Source organism: Genypterus blacodes, unplaced genomic scaffold (genome assembly GCF_046128005.1).
Source record: "Genypterus blacodes isolate CSIRO-AG114 ecotype Tasmania unplaced genomic scaffold, CSIRO-AGI_Gbla_v1 ptg000052l_1, whole genome shotgun sequence".
NCBI lineage: Eukaryota > Metazoa > Chordata > Actinopteri > Ophidiiformes > Ophidiidae > Genypterus > Genypterus blacodes.
The window spans coordinates 2,375,473-2,395,049 of NW_027466864.1; the positions used below are offsets into that span (position 1 = coordinate 2,375,473).

At 46.9% G+C, this 19,577-nt stretch overlaps 1 protein-coding gene across 1 annotated transcript in view; it reads right to left on the bottom strand.

Annotated features, from left to right (window-relative positions):
• Positions 1 to 19,577, bottom strand: part of LOC143000901 (teashirt homolog 1-like) — a 36,334-nt gene that overhangs the window by 14,152 nt on the left and 2,605 nt on the right. The window contains exon 2 of the mRNA XM_076150379.1: positions 18,857 to 19,460. Within this exon, the coding sequence (XP_076006494.1) occupies positions 18,857 to 18,896 (40 nt within the window). The 5' untranslated portion in view covers positions 18,897 to 19,460. The remainder of the gene's footprint in view (positions 1 to 18,856; positions 19,461 to 19,577) is intronic.

Genomic DNA, 19,577 nt, shown 5'->3' on the forward strand with positions numbered 1-19,577 from the left:
AGAGATTCACCTCTTCCTCACCGAGGCGGCAATCAAAGGCAGGCTGGTCTGGTGTGGATGGAGTGGAAGGGTACGAGCAGACCACTCCAAATATCAGTGTGTGTGTGTGTGTGTGTGTGTGTGTGTGTGTGTGTGTGTGTGTGTGTGGGAGGGGGGTGCAAACAGCAGAGGAGATTTGAATCTTTTCACTTGACAACTGATTTCTGATTTTCTTCTCTTTCATCTTTCCTAAATCCATTTGGCCTTATTTATGAAACGTCACACTGGAATGTATTTTGTATTCAATGTATTCTAAATCTACCAACAAGATAAACTTCCTCCAGAAGTTTTAAGTAAGTGCACTCAAACAAGATTTATTCCAAATTTATTCAACAGATCTCCACCCAGCTGCCCCATTTACTTCCCGTACATTTTTCGCTCTTCCAGACTCGCAGTCTGTCCCTTTCTTTCCTGTCTTTCTTTCTTTCCTCGCTCGCCCTCCCCTCTTCCCTCCCTCGCTCTCCCCCGTGCGAGTCCTGGCTGCTACAGACATTTGATCTGGCTGCCTTGTGATAGATTGACAGGTAATGAGGAGGTTGAAGGGACGTTGGAGACAGGAGCAGGTGTTCAGCACAGTCTTTTTGGCCGGCGCTAAGCTGCCATGTCCTTCATTGCCGCACCGCACCACTCCGCTTCCTCCCTCTCTCACTCATTCTTTCCCTCTTTCTTTCCCTCCTTCTTTCCACCATCCCCCCTTTTTCTCTTCCTGAGAGAAGAGGACTGTGCAATCCATCACATGGTGACACGGTCGGACATAGACTGTCTTTATATGGGGAAAAACACATGAGCCGTGGAAATAAATAGAGAAACGAACAGCGAGTCCCATGCTGGCGGAGGCAAACTAGGGCTCAGACTGATCAGTCAAACTGTGTCGAGGACAGATGAGACTGATTTGGAGCATCCCCAGAACAGACCGATGTGCGTTTTAAAATGCCAATATTTTTTTAGATCAAAGCTGCTCATGATAAATCTACTCTGTTTGCTTCTACGTTGTGTGCCGCACTACAAGACAGGTGTCCTTACAGGATTGACTTCAGTTGTTGAGCAAAACATGAAACAAACTCTGAGAATAAATACAAATTCCGACCAATATCCAATTAAAAGTTAACAAAAAGACATAACAGTCTCTCGCCCGGCTTCTATAACGATGAAATTTGACCTCTTTTACTCTTTTCCGGCAACACACTCACAGACAAAGATGAGGAAGGAGCAGAAGGGAGGAGGATAAGTGGGACGCCAGACCCAAAACAGAGGATGAGGAGAAGATAAGGTGAAACAAAAAAAAATGGGCTGATGATGAGTAAGCAGTGCAGTTTGTCTGAGCTAAGGGATGAGGCGTTGCGTCGCTGAATTCCGGCACCGCTTTCGGTTGCATTTAAAACCTGTCAACCTGTAATTCATGTTGAGCCATAATAACGAGAGCTCGGCTGTAGTCGGGATGGATCATGTGCTTTTCAGTTCAAACAAAATCCCACGAGTACAAGGAAACTTCCTTCTCGCCGAGTTCTGATCTTAGTTTCTCATTTGTCGATCTTCTCCTGGCAGCGCAAACTTCAATCCGCGGTGGAAACATCTCATCCGAAAGCTACGACGCCGTGTAGCTGTGAAAATACTCTGAACGCAAGCTGGGCCGGAGTAACTGTCGTCATAGGAGTCAGTAGAGAGATAGCGGGGGGAAAAACAAGGCCCGAACCTATAAATCCACCCCTCCAGTTTACTACCCAACATTAAAGGACATGTCACCCTCCTAAATCAATGGGCCGAGGGGAGACAGCAGGACTAAAACAGAGCATTTGCATGTTCCCTCCGACATTCCTGAGAGGTGAACAAACCGCTGGACCACCTTCATCCAGTTACACCAACAACATACTTCAAACATTTCAATATGAGATTACGCAGAACATGATGGATGTTTGGCTTGATGTTGTGCGCTTTTCTGTAGAAACCGACAAATCTGGTTACGGGGGTTTTTGCTTTTATCAGTATTTCCCTTGGAGTGGATTTAGACACTGAAACGCAGCACCTGGTCAGACTTCTGGGCACCTTTATTGTCGTGACACATGGTTGTATAAACAGGCTCACCTGGACAGTCTCACAGACACGCTGTCTTTAAACACACTTCAATTATTTAAAATACAAAACGATATCTGTGTAGAATTAAAGAGAGAGAGCCACCAAGCTTAAAATTAGCCTTTCTCAATTGTCACCCTACTCAAAGAGAACCTGCTTCTGAAAAAAGTCATTTGACGCGCAATCGCATTCAAACACACTCGCCTGTCAGTTTATAACTCTCCTGTTCACATGCACATACACACACACACACACACAATCTGACAGACTCACACTAACACATATAGTCCAAAAAATGACGTCCACACAAACAGACACGCGCGCGCATACACACTTTTTAAGCCCTCGCCTGGCATCAGCTGTCACACAACCTGTCTCGGAGAACTAAGCAGAGACAGACGCTGTCAACTTAGAGTGCCTCAAATGCCCACATCCAGCCAGGCAGAGGAGAAATCAAGCCTGTCTCCCAGCATAATTTGCGCTAATCCTTCATGGGAGATAGTAAAGTCTATGGCATATCTGCCTAATAGCATCAGTCACCGGCAGGTTCTAATCTCATATTTAGACCCGTTTCCATCACAGCCTGACGACAAAAGCACCAGCACAAAGTGTGATTACCTTCTTATTTTTTTTATTTTTTATACATTTCTGCATGACTTGACTCCTGATAATGGTTGGGGGGGCGGGGGGTTTTAACAACACAAGAAGCTAAAACTTGGGAGGTTCTTTTCCTTAGTAGAGGAAGAGGAAAGTCATTCCAGGCTACATATACACGGGACAGGTGGACAGTAGAAGAGGAGGAAAGGGGCAAACTGGAGCACGAGAGGAAAAAGTAGAGGTACAGAGAGTGAAAACCTTTCAGTTAAGATCACACACATGCACACACACACACACACACTCCCTCTCTCACGCGTTCACATTTACACGTCCACATGCACGCACGCACACACACACACACTCCTTTTCAAAGCATTTACAACCTGTGGTGTTTGTCCTGCTCTGCTGGCTGCTTTACCACGTGCATTTGAATGCTGACTGGAGTGCATCCCTCTCTTTCAGACAGCACCATAAAAGACGACACACACAATGAGGGCTCTTTTTTAGCAGAGTGGGGCTGCCTGGGGGTAGGGAAGCACCTCCAAAACCACCACAGCACTTCAGCCTCTCAAGGCACAATGAGGTGCTAAGCCTTGATGAATAATAAGAGATTATTCATAACAATGACAAACAGAACAGAAACAAACTATACAGGGTGGTGGGATGAAAAGTGCTCGAGTTGCTATGGCTCCTTCCCCTCTAGAGTGTGTGTTGTCTGCGTGTGTGAGTGTGTGTGTCTCCCAGAGTGACCTGGCAAAATGGGGGGACACAAAAGGAAAGGGAGGAAGTATAAGGATCCTAATGAAGCTGTAAATCAGAGGCCGAGGAGAAAACACACGCACGCGCACGCGCACGCGCACACACACACACACACACACACACACACACACACACACACACACACACACACACACACACACACACACACACACACACTCTCACAGCAATCAAAGCCAACTTATGAGCATATATGATGCACGTACTTCTGCACTCATATATTCATTTGCCGACACACACACACATTCATATAAAATATATTAAACATGCTCTATGCTGTCCCCCCAAAACCCACCCATGGGCTCAGGAGTCCCACCTCCTTGTTCAATCCGGCTCGTCTGAATAATATCGCCCGTGATGAATGGCACCATAACTCTGATATCCACAATCAATCTCTGCTTTAAAGACACATCCATCTTCCGTAATGCTGAAGGTGGGGCGTGGGGGTGGGGTGGGGTGCTCGCCTGACCTCCTAGTGCGAAGAGGCGGTAGAGGGTGGGGGCTAGGGTGGTGTGGAGGCCCAAGGGTGCTGAACGAGAGGCTGGTAGGGAAATGGGGGGGTGGGGGACGGAGGGGACGGAGGGGGGACACTGAGTGATGTGTGTCAGCTCACATCTGGCTGCAAAAATAAATGAGGCTTATGAAGACAAATGAAAAGGGGCCAATCCCAAACACACACACACACACACACACACACACACACACACAAAGGGATAGACGAGGCAAGGAGACAAAGAAGAGTCTTACGAATGGAATCGAGATGGAGGAGGAGGAAGAGAGCAGAGAGGAAGAGTTGGGAAGATAAGAGAGCATTTTTTTGATCTAATCATGTAGAAGAAGAATGCAGTGGGAATACTTGACATCTTAGAGCTCCTCGCCTATTTCTAGCTCCACACCACTGGGAACAACACTGAGATGCTGGTGGTCAATAAAGTTCTGATTTTGGAACGTGTTTTGTAAGATCAGGCCCCAAAAAAAAATGCAAGACAAAGACAGCAAAATGTCCTCTGAGTGACTGAGCTCAGACCTCTGACTCAGTGTGTAACAGGGGCGGGAGGCTGTTTTGGAGGGTCTGCGCGTCTTAAAGAGTGAACTATTCGTGACCTGTTGGAGGGGGGGTGAGGGGGGGTCACCCCTCAGTGACACCTCCACTGAATATTCTTCTTAATGATGTACCATGTCTTTTAACCCCCGCAGACAAAGCAAGGAAACATTATACTATCAGGAGGGCTCCCCATGTCTTCTCTCCCCCCCTGCCCCGCCCCCCTCACACTCTCTCTGTCTGCTCACCGCCTCCTACTGCCCTCAGTCGGATTCTTAATTATTAAACAGAGACTTTCACCCGAGACTTTTTTTGGCTGTCTGATCCACCAGGACCTGGCTGGATCCTGCACTTACCGACGAGGCGCCAGTGCCAGACTAGACACAGGCCACATAGTGTGAGGCTGAGGGCACCAATGAAAAAGACGCACACACGCACAACAACAAAGAAACTAGAACTAAATGTATAGAAAAACAGCAACAATCTAATCAAACAGTTTCAATAGCAACTTCAATAGCATGTGTTTACTTTCTTACACTGACACATCTCTCCAGAATGTTCTGAGTAGATTTGTCAATTCAGGGTTAATTTGACTCTGATGTAATGTTCCTGTGTCTAATATTAAAGATTGAAACCCTAGAAAGACATAATATGGTTATTTATTCAGTGTAAAAAAAAGATTAGTCAGATTAGTCAGTCACTCTCAAGTCTAAAATTAATTTCTGTTTGGTTTTGCTTGATTTTTGCATTGCGATATTTTAAACCGATGGAAGTCCAGAACAAACTCGTCACCCAGGCTCGTAATATTACAACAATAAACAGCTAAGGGCGTTAGATTACAACGGCAGCGCTCTGGCCTCTCTTAACTTTCTAATGCTGCGATGGTGTAGGACACGAAGGGCACCCAGGTGAGATAGTTTATTGATTCTGGAAGAGGCTGAGATGGAGTTAACCCTACCAGGGGCTGACGATGGGGGAGGATGACGGCTTTGGATGAAAGGTGAGCTGATGATGGATGAGAGGAAGCTGGAAATGGAGTGTATGCGGTGAGGTAAGACATTAACACAAAAAGTTGGAGATAGGCGTGCCATAACTGGACGGACACAGCTTGCTATTGTAACTGACACGTCGGTTAAAACAGGTATTACTATGTACAAGCTGTTCTGCAGTGTAATGTGTTCTTAAACAGGCCCTGAGCGTTCAGTGCCGTGACCCTGCAGACCTCCGACTGGGGCCCCGACCAGCCAGGAGAGCTGTAATCACTCTGTCAAACAACTCCAAATGGCAGGTATGGTGTGTGCGCGCGTGTGTGTGTGTGTGTGTGTGTGTGTGTGTGTGTGTGTGTGTGTGTGTGTGTGTGTGTGTGTGTGTGTGTGTGTGTGTTGCAAAGTTAGTAAAGATGGCAAAGGGGATGGCAACAGTGCATGATAAAATAATAAAGAACAACAACAACAACTTAATACAGCAGCAAGACAAACACAGGAGAAACACACACATTCACACACACATCAGCTGTAACTGACTGGATTTGAAGTGGCTTTTCTGATAAACATGTTAGAGAGTTTCCTGTGGTAAAGAATTCTACAATTGCGGATGAATTCTTGATTGTTTGATGGAAGTTGTAAGACAGAGCCTGGGTCAGCAGTGAGAAATAATCGGATCGGTTAAATTGGCTACTAAAAGTTTAATATGATCAAGCTGAAGGTATTTGTTTGGCTATGATAATTACAAAAGAGACAAATCAAACACAACTAATTGGAATTTGGAAATAATTATATAATTAAGTAGGTCACCCAACCAATCCGTTTGGAGGTAACACACACACACACACACACACACACACTTTGAAGGCTTTCATGACGTGATTCACACAGAAGACTTGTGCCATCTTTCATCAAAGTGGAGCTGACTTTGGCTGTAAACTTTACTGAGGGCTTAAAATGCTCCGTACTCTGTGGGACACTGACGCACACACCCGTACACACACACCCTTACACACACACACAAGTACAGCGCATACACACGCAACTGTGTGTAAGCGCACGCAGGACAGGAAACATTACAGGGCCCTTTTTTTTTGGCACAGAGCAAAGTGAGTTGGGAGGGAGGGGGGTGGAGGTAAAGGGGGGTGGGGGGGCAGAGAGGGGGGGAGAAAACGAGGAAGAGAGTGAGCCGCGGGGGCGGGCTGTAAGGAGCAGGGACGAGGGAGGGAAAACGGGAAGGAGGGAGGGCGGGAGGGAGGGAGGGAGGGAGGGCAGGAGGGGAGAGGGGAGGGTTGAGCGTTGGAATGAACTCTCTCAGGCTTTGTGGTGCACGTTTCCCAAGGCCCCCGCCTGGCCCCTTTGATAAATGACACATGTCATTCTGTCAGCCTGTGACACTGCAGCTGGGAGGCCCTGTGATGTATGGCTCTGCTGAAAAAGGAAATCAACTTTTTTCCCCTTCTCCCTCTCTCACTCTGTCTCCCTTTCTCTCTCTCTCTCTCTCTCTCTCTCTCTCTCTCTCTCTCTCTCTCTCTCTCTCTCTCTCCCTCCCTCCCTCCCTCCCTCGGCCCGGGTTGAGTGCATGGCCTTTTTATATGAGGATTTAGGTTTCCTCTGGTCCAGTAAGCTCCCACCTCCGCTTCCCCCCGCCATGCCCCCCCTCCCCTCCCCCCTCCTCCTTCAGCGACAGACAGGCATGCATGCAGCCAGGTCGTGGCTGGTTTGTTCTTCCTCACACACGCACACACACACAACACAGTGACGCAGCTATTATGATCGCGTACAAAACCGTAACCCGAGGAAAAGGGGGCAACGCCACATCGGAGATTCACCTCCGAGATTTATGGCTAAAAGCCGAGGAAGTAAACAAAGTACACAGCTTTTAGTGGAGGGGTGGAGATGGGGGGGGCAGATACCGGTTGGGCAGGATGGCTGGTGTCTCCCACTGGGTCATCTGTCATCCATGTGTCTGAGTGGAGGACGAACGCACACGGCTCTGGAAACATCGCACATACATACACAATCCCACAGGAACTGGGATGAACCAGGAATAGTATGCCACACACATACACACACACACACACACACACACACACACACACACACCTATGGATGCATGCAGATAAATATTCACACTCGCAAAGAGATTTCAAAGTGAATAGCCGCACTATCAATCTCCAACTGGAGAAAAAATGAAAACAAAGAAGCAATGAGATTTTATTTCACGGGGCAAATGAGTCCAGCCAATGAGCTGCTCCCATGAGGCCTGCCATAACCCTCCCTTCCTGGCAGATTAGCCTATCACGGCATCCCATTGACCCCTCCACTCCATGCACCGCCCACGCAATGAGTAAGCCGCATGAGGAAGACCAATCTCTCCCTTTTTTTTTCTCCTCCTCTTTCACAAACACACACACACACACACACACACACACACACACAGTTCTTACTCTCTCTCTAATCATATCCTGATTCTTTCTCTTTCTCACTCTGCCCCCCGCCCCGTCTCCCTCTCCCTCCCTCCCTCCCTCACCCCTCCTCCCTCTCTTTTCTCTCACTCAACGGCTGACCTGTTATCAGCGCTCTGGAGATTTAACGGACAAAAAAAAAAAAAGGGAAAGAAGCCGAGCATGAGTCAGGCATGATGGAGGGACATTTCTCACTGTTGCTTCTCAGTCTGAATGTGATCACATACAGTTTAAATACTATTACAAGACACACACACACACACACACACACACACACACAATTTGAGATCCAGCTAAATGTCCAGATATCAGCATGGGAGGTTACTCTGATGAATATGTGTGTGAAATTAAAGGGATGAAGAACAAGATTCGGGATTCATTCGGCAGTCTGCATAGACAACAACAATCGAGTCCGCTTACACACACACACACACACACACACACACACACACACACACACACACACACACACACACATCCCAACATTAAGAGTTCACTGTGTTGCTATGGGGACAAGGGCTACTTTGACTAAAGGAGCGCAAAAGAACGATAGGCAGACATGCACAGAGAAGAGAGGAAGGAAAAGAGAGAGAGTAGCAAAGGAGAAAAGGAGGAGAAATCGGGGCGGAACAGAAGAGAACATTAGCTCTGATACGATGCCATCATAGTTAGATAGATTTAACTTTAGTTTTAGTTCCATTGCGCTCGCTGTTGTCTATGGGAACGTGACTCTAATACAACAATATCAATGATTTCTGTTCTGTTACGTGTTATTGTTATTATTGTAATTCGCTAGACAAACTGTTGAGAAAATAGTCAAATGAAGACGTTTAAATCTGTTATCTATTAGTGACTTTTTCTCTTAAAATACCTGTGTGAGCGTGAAAAGCTTGAGTGTGAAAGGAGCCTGAGTACAGCTGAGGAGGAGGAGAAACAGCAGCGCGGCGAGTGTTCCACCGTGGCCACATGCGGGTCATGACCTGCCTACGACCCCGTCAGATGTGCACTCTGGCCGGTGTGGGGTGTGTGTGTGTGTGGGGGGGGGGCTGCGTCAGGGGTGCGGAGGAACAAGGCATCATTAGGGCTGAGTGATGAGCAGTGTCCGTGTTTGACGACTGCGGGGTAGAGCTCCTCCGCAGCAGCGACACTGCATTTATAAATGCCAGAAGGCCCTCACAATGCTTTCAAGAGCAGCAGTGCAACAACTGTGTGTGAGCGTGTGTGTGTGTGTGTGTGTGGTTGGAAGAGGAGGGGGGCATGAACCAGCCCTGGTATGAGCCCCCTGTTAACAAGCTGCCTCTGTGACCCACAGGATACACAACAAACACACAGCGCCGCAGCTACTGGAAGCACATTCATACCACTAATGTGTATCTGCATATACACTGAAGCCACTGTAGCCATTTTGTTTTTGTTTAGTCTCCTTTTTGCCCAAAGTTTGGTTTGAGTGGTTTGATTTTCCCTTTTAATCACAGCTGGAGGAGAAGAAGAAAGAGCTGCGCGGAAATGAAGAAATTGATATGACAAGAAGGGCAGTGTGTGAAGGGAGAATCTTGGCTGTGTGTGTGCGTGTGTGCGTGTATGTGTGTGTGCGTGTGCGTGTGTGAGTGAGTGAGAAAGCAGCAGTGTTGGACTCCAAGGTCAGCGGCAAACACAACATTATAAAGCGTTGGAGGAAGGTGGGAGAACCTGCAACCCTCCCGTCCCTCCATCCTCCAATACCGGCGGAGGTTTCGCCTCAATTAATCACCGGGATTGTTACACTGCAGTAATACCAAAAACAATCTCCATGATCACACGCACAAACAAAATTTCAAATTGCTATCATCCATCTCACCTGCCCCCTTTAAACGCACAGGGGGAGGGGGGGGGGGGTCGGACATATGAACCAGTCACTGCTCTCTGAATCTGTTTTAAAACGGCCTGGCCACTGAGATGATGGTGAAGAATTAACGGCGGGGCGGCCAAACAACGAGAAAAAGGCTCCGGAGTGAGGGAGGGGAGGGGGGGATCAATCCACGGCATCGGTGGCGTGGGGCTGCTATGTAAAACGCTTCGCCTTAAATCAGCCGCATCCGGTTAATATTTAATCCCTCCATCCATCTCCACAAAGAGCGTTTCCCTTTTAGCTTTAGCTGCCGTTTACTTTGATTACACACAAACCGTTTGGGTCGGGGCAGAGGGGGAGGGGGGCAAACAAGGAACGATAAGAGAGAGAGAGAGAGGGGGAGAGTAGTGGAGTGGTGTTGGTGGGTGATTTGCATGGGGATGGAAAAATATTCTCAGGTTTGATAATCGCTCGGAGACGTCTGGAAGAAGGCCTGAAGAAGAAACTGGTGGAGGAGAGAGAGAAAGATGGAGGGGGAGAGAGGTGAGCTCGGTGATGAGGGGGGGAGGAAGAAAGGTGCAGAGAGAAGCAGGGAGGAAGAAAAAAAACCCAACAAATTTCACCCGGAGAGTTCGCCTTATTTAAAACAAGAGATATGCAAATAAACGCAGGCGGTAGCGAAATAACACTGATATTATCATCCCTGGTTATTTTCTGTGGCAAATGATTTCCAGGGGAGGAAATGCAGCAGTGGATAACTCCCGACTGAACATGCAAATTCCTCTGTGTGTTCCTGTGGAGGCTTCTGTTGCTTTTCACCTCGCTGTTTTCTGCTTCCACCCCTCCGCCGACTGAAGCTCCCCCCGTGTTTATCCTCCACCCAAAGCGCCGAAAAAAAAAAAACGACATTTATTACACAAGCCGAGTAATAACTACACGCCGTCAACGGCCTGGGAGACGCCGATATAACTTTAAAATTCATAGACTACGTAGCCATGTAAGGGTAAATTATTACATAATTAGAAATAAGGGGTTGCTGAAAAGAGAAACCTCTGTTTTACACACACACACACACACACTTACACCCGTTTGGCCAACTGAACACACACCCTCCTCTGTGTAACACGCATAGACAAGAATTAAAAGTGTAAAGTCATGGGGATGAACTGCGTGCCGCCGCGTTTATTCCAACATTAAAACCTTTCTTTTTTAGAAAACAACACAGATGGGAACACACTCCTTACACCCCCCCCCCCCCTCCCCGTACAGCCAAAAGCCTGCCGACCCAGAAAAGTGTTTGTCTGCCAGCAGGTTTACAGGAAACCAGCCTTGGAGACGGGCAACGGCAACTGTTCATTTTCTCACTCATTGACCTCATCTCCCTACTTTACAACGCGAAATAACAGAGGGCCCGTTTTAGCCGAGAGCGAGGAAGAGGAAGAGGCGAGGAAGGAGCCAGCGTGGAGGTTTTTTAGCGAGCAGCCCGACGGTGCGGAAGAGACAAAAATACGGAGACGTGAAATGTACACGGGGTGGACGGAGGTTGTGTGTGAGGCATTTGTTGACGGTGGCAGGTTGCCTTGATCACCTTTTCCTGTTTACTCGCCACATCACATCTGTCTAGTAATGTTTAGTTACCACACAGGGGCCGCTAACCACACAACATGGCTGCTGTGGCTATAAATGGACCTTAAAAATCTGATAGGACTCCGCCCCCCTCCCCCCACGATCCACCATCCCCAAACGCGGCCATGATCACGAATACGCCGCGTTATTGATCCGCCGGCGTCTGCACCGCTTCTAAAGCTGGGGAGTGGGCCTACAGGGCCCGTGACAACACTGACAAGGGTAAAGTGTTATTTCTCTCGCAACGCAGACAGCTGGACGGGTGGGGGGGTTGGGGCGAGCGAGGAGGGGGGGGCTGGGGGCGCAGTCGGCCGGCCGAGCAGTAATTCTTAATTGACACCTGTCAGGGTAATGGCGGCAGTCACAGCTGTTGCAGGAGAATTTGTCCATCGTCCCGTTCATCTGTCAGCTCTAATACCCATCCTAAAAGCTGCACCCCCCCCCCATGCCATCCATCCAGCTCTATAGACCCTCTAGACCCCCCCCCCGCCCAATACACACACACACACACACACACACCACTGTCCTGTGCTGTGGTTGCATGGGTGCCCACTGTGTTGGCCTCCAGTCCTCTATCTGTCTTTACCCTCTATTACGATCAATGCAATTATTGGAAAGGCTATCATCAGATAAAACAGAGGTCATAATTAAGACACAACAGTTAATTATTAACACTAATAATTTATGTTAATCATTAAGTCTGTCTTAGTGTCCAAAATGGTGACCAACGCCCGTCACAAGTGTTTTGAAACGACGGTCAAAACGCTCAGCGGTGATGAACAGAAACGCAGCAAATCCTCCGATCACATTCAGACTTATTTAAATTGTTGACCTATCAGATTAACCGGCAACTTCTCAATTTAAATGAAGGAAAACGCTGAAATGATAAATGCAGGTTCAAAAGCAAAGAACGCTGTTAAACTCCTCTCTCCCCGCTTTTTCATTTCCCACCACAATCTCCACGTAACTTTCTCTGAAGAAGGGGAAGATAAAAAATCAACACTTCAAAAAAAATACATTTTTTTCCCTGTCTGTGCTGCTTTCTCATCCACCCCAGCAGCGCCACTTCTCTCTTTCTCTTTGCTTTTGAGTGGCAAAACACAAGTATTTACCCATAAGAGAGGGAGGGAGGGAGGGAGGGAGGGAGGCGAGATGAGAAACACGCCGGAGAAGGGAAAAGAGAGAGAGAGAGGGAGAGAGAGAGAGGGAGAGCGACGAGGAACGAGAGGAGATGAGAGGTATGTTGAACGAGGGAGAGGTAGAGCATACTAGAGGAGGAAGAGGAGATGGGGGGGGAGGAGTGTGTGGAGGGGTTGTGTGTCCCTGTAGGTCTCAGCTCGTCTGTAGTGGGCCCATCTCGTTTGTCTTGTTTGTTTGTTGGCATCAAAGCACTGCCTCTCACTCCCCCCGCTAACTGATGTAATGAGTGGGTAAGCTACATGCTTTTTTTTTTTGTGTTGTTTTTTTTTCTTCTTCTTTTTTTTCTTCTTCTCCCCCCCCCACCCCCCCCCCCTCTCGCCTGCACCAAGGAATTCGGATACTTATTAGACAAAATATTCTGTAATTGCTCATATTTTATTGATGGGAGTAACATGTTAAATTTCACTCTGGCAGACTTTCCCTCAGCCTCTGGAGGAGACGCGGCGCTGATCAAGAGAGCAAATGTAACCATCAGCAAATCTAATACTTTACTTAACAAAATTTTGAAAAATGTCAATTCTGGCGCCGGAAATGTTGCACGACCGGCCTCTCTGGAAACGCTTCCTCTCTCATCTTCCTCACCACTCAAATTAAACGCAAGGGGGATGGAGACACACACACACACACACACACACGCTACATATCAACAATTTATCATTAATGAGCTCTTGAGCCTTGCACCCCCCCCCACCCCTCCACTCTCTAGTCTTTAAAAAAATGTAATTACTCAGCACAACAACACAAATATTACATTGTAATTAAAGGTGCTTCAACAAAGAGCTGATAACGGCTACGGTCTCACTTTAATCTGAATTTCACAAAGTTTCAAAAAAAACAAAAAAAAACGGTTTGTTATGCTGCTGCGCCGTTGGAAACGCGTCACAAAATTTCTTTTCTTTTCCGGGGTGGAAATTGTTTTTCTATGGCAGTCAGGAGTAAGAGTGCCTGTCATCCCGTCCCAGAGGGCCGCTCTCCATTCTGTTTCAGACTTGATTTTCTCAGACTAGGATTTTTTTTTTTTCTTCTTTCTTTTAGTCCCGTGACTTGCTGCTGTTTTTTATGTGCTGCAAGCCAAGCAACAAAGCACATCTGGCTGCTTTAATGATATGATTTCCCATCATACTAAGCCACCTCCATTATGACCTCCCACAGAGACATGCTGGCTGCACTTAAGCATAAGGTGTAGGTGTGCGTGCGTGAGAGTGTGTGTGTTCGTCCGTCTGTCTGTCTGTCTGTCTGTCTGTCTGTCTGTCTGTGTTTATGGTTGACGGTGTGCGCGTGCGTGTGTGTGAGTGTAAAGTGCAGAAAGGGCAACAGTTGCTATTGATGGCAGCAGTGTGTGTGTCCTGAGGGCAGCTAGGATTGAAAGAAAGGGAAAAGACACGCGGAGGAGAATAACTGCCATGATGTGAAATCTGTCTAAAAAACATACACAAACCTCCTTAACGCCGAACAATAACCTGGTTATTACCTTTGATAATGTTAGTTACTGAATGATAACCAGCACTAATAAAAACTGATACAACTTTTATGTAGATCTGGCAACTCTTCTGTGAATGTGTGTGTAATTTGATTATGGCAGAAGTGGATTTTGCGACGATAACAAACAACAAATTCGTATAACTAAGCAACACACTCACGCCTACACGCCCCCACACGCCCACACACACACACACACACACACACACACACACACACACACACACACACTAAACAGGGGCACTTGTGGTGACTGGAAGCATTAGAAGAGTGAGCTGAGCATGTTTGACCTTTGACCGCCTCAAATCCCAGACGTAAATTTAACTATTACTTCCGTGGGGCGCCGCAAGAGCAAAAGTGACTATCGACGCAGCTGATCGATGCCACCTGCTAATGAGACCGCTGCTCCAATTAGTGTAAGTCCAACTGGCACACGCACGCCAATGGAAACGCCCGGGAAACACAGTAGGGCAGAATAAAAGTGTGTGTGTGTGTGTGTGTGTGGTGGATCAACATGCGGCGCTGCTCTCTGTCTTGCGCGATATGGCAGACCAAAGTGAGAACTGTGCTTTAAAGAGTGTGTGTTAGTGTGAGGGAATGGATAGGTCATAGTAAAGCTGGCCTTGCTAAAGAGGATGACTAACATGGCACGGTAACTGTTACACTCGTTCAAGTTATTCATTCCAGGAAAACTAACACCGGTCAGCACTGAGCTACACTCACACACACACACACACACACTCACACACACACGGTCCCTTCGCCTGTGTGTCTCTCTGGCTTCCCACCCGCTCTCGTCTCGCGAGTTTGAACTTTCAAGACACGACTTCCTTTAAACCGAAACCCCGGATCAACATTTCATCCTAGCAAGACTTTTAAAAATCTGAAGAAGAGGTACCGGTGTTTCGGATTCGGGAGTTGATAAACACCGGTGCGCGTACACACACACTTCTCCGGACGGTGGTGCAGAGAGAAGGGTGTGTGAAGGAGGAAGGAGGGGAAGGGTGAGGGGGGGGGGGGGCACATAAATCCCAGCATGCTGATTATTTCGAGGGGGGAGAATATCACGTAACAGCATCGTCAAGTAAGAGCACAAAGGTCGCTGTGTAATCTTAGCTACCCCGGGCATGCAAAATCATTAATCCCCGGGCAGTCCGATTCTCCGGCTCCGGAATATACCGTAGGCCTTCAGCCAGGCCACTACAGCCGCCGAGCAACGGTGTGGGAGAAGTTTTTCATGCGAGGAGACTTGTTATGGTTGAGTGGTGATTTAACAGCAGGGGTCACAACACATGCAAAAGTGTAAAAAGTTCAACAGGCGGCCTCTTTTCTAAAAATGGCGCGTGTGTTTACTTTGCGGCGATTGTATATCACATGAGTCATCTGATTTATATAGAAAATAAATCCCTGGCAGCGACCGCGTCTATCCTCACGTTGGGAAAACACTCGACTTTAACTTTCGCACGGAGCAGAGAGATTCGGTCCTGTAAATTAATAAATGTAAACAAAAGGCAGGGGGATGGGGAGGGGTGAATGTAAGGGAGCGGGGAGAAAGTGGCGGCGAGCTGTAGTTGGTCTGGACTTGCTTATTACAGGGTTATAAGAGTGGCGGGGGCTTACTGAGGTCATTAACTGGCATTGTCTCCTGACGTGATTAGTCAGGTAGCAAAGTCCATTTGTCACCTGCACAGGCAAATTGAGTTGGTGCTGCACTAGGGGCTATGGGGACTGTATAATATCAACTTGATTACATCAAGGCAGCTGCGGACTTGACACCTTACTGAATTTGTCAGCATTAATCGTTAGGGCCTGTCACAAATCCATCAGCTCCACAGATAATTAGGGCTCTCTCTAATGAAGCCAACGGGAAGCAACCTTGTTCCCTCCTATGCACACGCACACACCCGCACACACACACGCACACCCCCGCACACTCCCGCACACACACACGTTTTGTTATAATTAACCGGCGAGGAAATAAGAGCGACTATCTTATCTGATCTTCCTCCTCTAACACCGGCTAACCCTGACCCGGATGAAAGACGGCGTCACTCCATCATATGTTTTAATTGTCCCCTGTTCTCTCTCTCTCTCTCTCTCTCTCTCTCCGTCCTGCTCGCCTTTAAATGAGGGTTAGTCAAGGTTGAGCCTACAAGTGTAAGTGCACACACACACGTACACACACACACGTACACACACACACACACACACACCAAAATCATTACAGACACAGTATGTTTTACACACTTGCTGAGGTGAGGTATTTAAAGCTATTGGATTTTCAATTTGAATTCCTGAATGTGAATTTGAAAAGAAAAGAACGATAACAGCACATTTTGAATTTGCGAGAGAAAACTAAAAAAATTTTTACATGGACGCACACACACGCACACACACACACACACACACACATGGTCAAAAAACCTTGCTATGTCTGTAGTTGAAAAATAAAGAAAAAGGTAAACATTTTCAATTACTTATTTTTTTTGGTTTAACTTGGTGTAACGCTTAATTAAAATATTTTTGGGACCAGCAAAAAAAAAAATGAAGTGAATAAAATGACACAAAAATGAAAACGCCCTTTGAACACGATCTTGGTCGCGAGTCTAACAAATGTGATGTTGTGGATTTTTTTTTAAATACATCACTCCGATGAAAAAAAACGCCTGACAAATAACACACAACAAAAAAGGTCAAAGGGTGCAGAAAAAAAAAACGAGTTAAGCAAAGTCTGCTATTGTTTAGTTTTAATTCAGCTGTGATTTCCAGACATGAGCCCACTGTGAGCAATTTCCTCTCTGAGCAGCAGTACAGAGAGGAAGCCACAGGTCAGTAGCAGATCCCAGTGGATCATCGGGGTAGGCTAGTGTGTGTGTGTGTGTGTAATTGCATACGAGCCTCTGTGTGTGTGTGTGTGTGTGTGTGTGTTCCTTATTTGTTGCTACTAGGAGTGTAGAGAGGACGGCGTTATCTCTGTCCGACTGTCATAATCGTGCAAGAATGGAAAACATCCCGTCTGCCAAGCTGTGATTGACCATTACAAGCCATGATGTGCGTGGCACTCAATGGACAGTGTAATGGATCAGCGGTGAGTGTGTGTGTGTGTGTGTGTGCGTGCGTGCCTGTGAGTGTGTGTGTGGCGAAAGAGGGGAGGGAGGGGTCAAAGCGATGTCATGTTTTCTTGCCTTCATCTACATGTGTAAACCTAATGGGAGTTACTCAGCTTGTACCATGTCCAACCTTTTCTAATATGATACTTCACCGCACACACACACACACACACGCGCGAGCACTCTCACACACAAACACACTGTAAACTGAGGCTACATATATAAATTTCAAGGCGTCCTTAGCTTTCCTAGACAGACAAAGAAAGAGCGAGAGCGAGAGCACCAGTTGAATGTTCTCTTCTTCCCCCTTCTTCCATCCTAAACTGCTCCTCATCCTCATCATCCTCCTCCTCCTCCTCCTCATCACTAGCTCGTCGCGTAGAAAAGAATAAAACGATTTTTTTTTTTAAAAACCCAGCCGAGTTCAAAGTCTTTTCTTCGTCTGGGCCCTTCTGTTCGGCCTCGCTTTTTGCAGCTTCATATTTCAAAAATCTCTTTAAAATTCTGTTACTGTCTTTTGTTCGGTGCAGTTGTTAATGCCTAACTTCAAAGGCCGAGCCTCATTAGCACAGAGGTAGAAACCCCTGTCACTCATTTACATTTGTTTAAAGGCTGCAGGGAGACGAGAGGAGAAGAAGGGGGGGAGTCCAAATCCAAACCACTACAAGTCAACCTTGTCGGTCCTCTGCCAACACCTGGTTTTATCAGTGGCTCACATAGTAACTGTTCTTCTTCTCCCCCTGCAGCCCTGGATATTGATTTCATTACTGGGGCTGAATCTTAGAATGACTGTGGTGTGAATTTGGATGGAAACCTTCAAAAATATATATACTGAGGAATGAATCAAAGTATACAACGGAGGTAAATACCTGATTTTCTTTTTTCTGAAAGAGTCCACAAGCTGCTTTTTTTCTGTCATCTGTTCAATATTACACGTCTCGGGTGTGTTCCAGCAAAATAAGTAATTTTACACAATAACACGCAACTTTTTCCCCCTTTTCCTTCCTTGTTGAGACAACAGGGGGGCTTGTGTAAGTGTGTGTGTGTGTGTGTGTGTGTGTGTGTTTGAGTGTATGAACCTAGCAGAGTGTGTCTTCATGGAGGGATTTATTGATGTTTATCAGGGATGAACAGATCAAAGGCTGCCACATGACAGGCGATCAATCACACATCAAATCAAGAATGGCAATCCTCTAATAAAACAGAGAGAAAAGGGGGGAAAACCGGCTCTCACCAGTTTTCTCTCCCTTCTTTCTCAGTCAATTATTCATCATTACTCACTCTTGAACCTCAAAAGCTGCCTTTTATCCCCTATAACATGCCATTTAGTTTATCTCACAAGTCTGAGGAGAACTTTCCTGGCAAGAAGAGGACGAATCTCTTAAGTGGCTTGACGCACTTGAACGCATCATTTTCGCAATTAAAAACATTTAAAAACACAAATGTGTGGTCAAACGGTGAGTTGGTCGATGTGTTAGTAATAAAACAGAAATAATAATAAAAAAGTGAAGTTGTAAAATAGATGGCAGAATGAAAGAGGAGTGTGTTGAAAGACGGATTTTTGATTTTAGTATCAGTAAATTAAAGTATAGTTGTGTAAAGGGATGGAAAGGTTGTAATGGAGGGGCGGGTTATACCTGCTGATCGCCGCGGATCTTGCTGCTTTCTCCTCGGCATAGTGACCGTCACTCTCCGAGACGCTTCTCATGCAGGAAATGACAAACAAATCAAGTCTTATCACTGCTGGAAATTCATCCCGGTTTTTCGGGGGGGAGTGTGGAAGTTGGCTCGATCTCAGCGGCGGTGGCGGAATCGGTCAGAATTCTTCTCTTCGAACGTGTCTGTGTCTGTTTTCGGGCTTTATGCGTTGCGAAATGACGGACGGTTCGGTGCGGATCTTGACACCTTCACGTCCATCAAAGCTCATCTTCCTTCATCTCTCTCATGGCAGCAGCAGGGAGCCAAAAAACGCCTCGAAAGCCAAGTTTTCACTTCACTTCCCCCGGTGGAAAAACTCCCCCTTTTGCTCGCTTGGTGTTGTTTGGAAGGAGGGGAGAGGAGGGGGGCGACAGTTTGTTGCGCCTTTTTGACGCACAAGCCAAAAACTAGAAAAATGATAAATAAACTCTGATGGCAGCCAAACAAATAAGTCCCGTGTGAGGTGAGCGCACCGTCACCGCACGACTCTGATCAGTAACGTATCCTCGTGTTTCCTTCTCTTCTTCTTCTGCCGCCACGGACCTGAAAGAGAGGAGAAGAAGAAGAAGGAGAAGGAGAAGGAGAAGAAGAAGAAGGAGAGGAGGGGAGAGGAGGGACAGACAGACAGAGAGACAGACAGGCATTAGATGGGTTAATGTC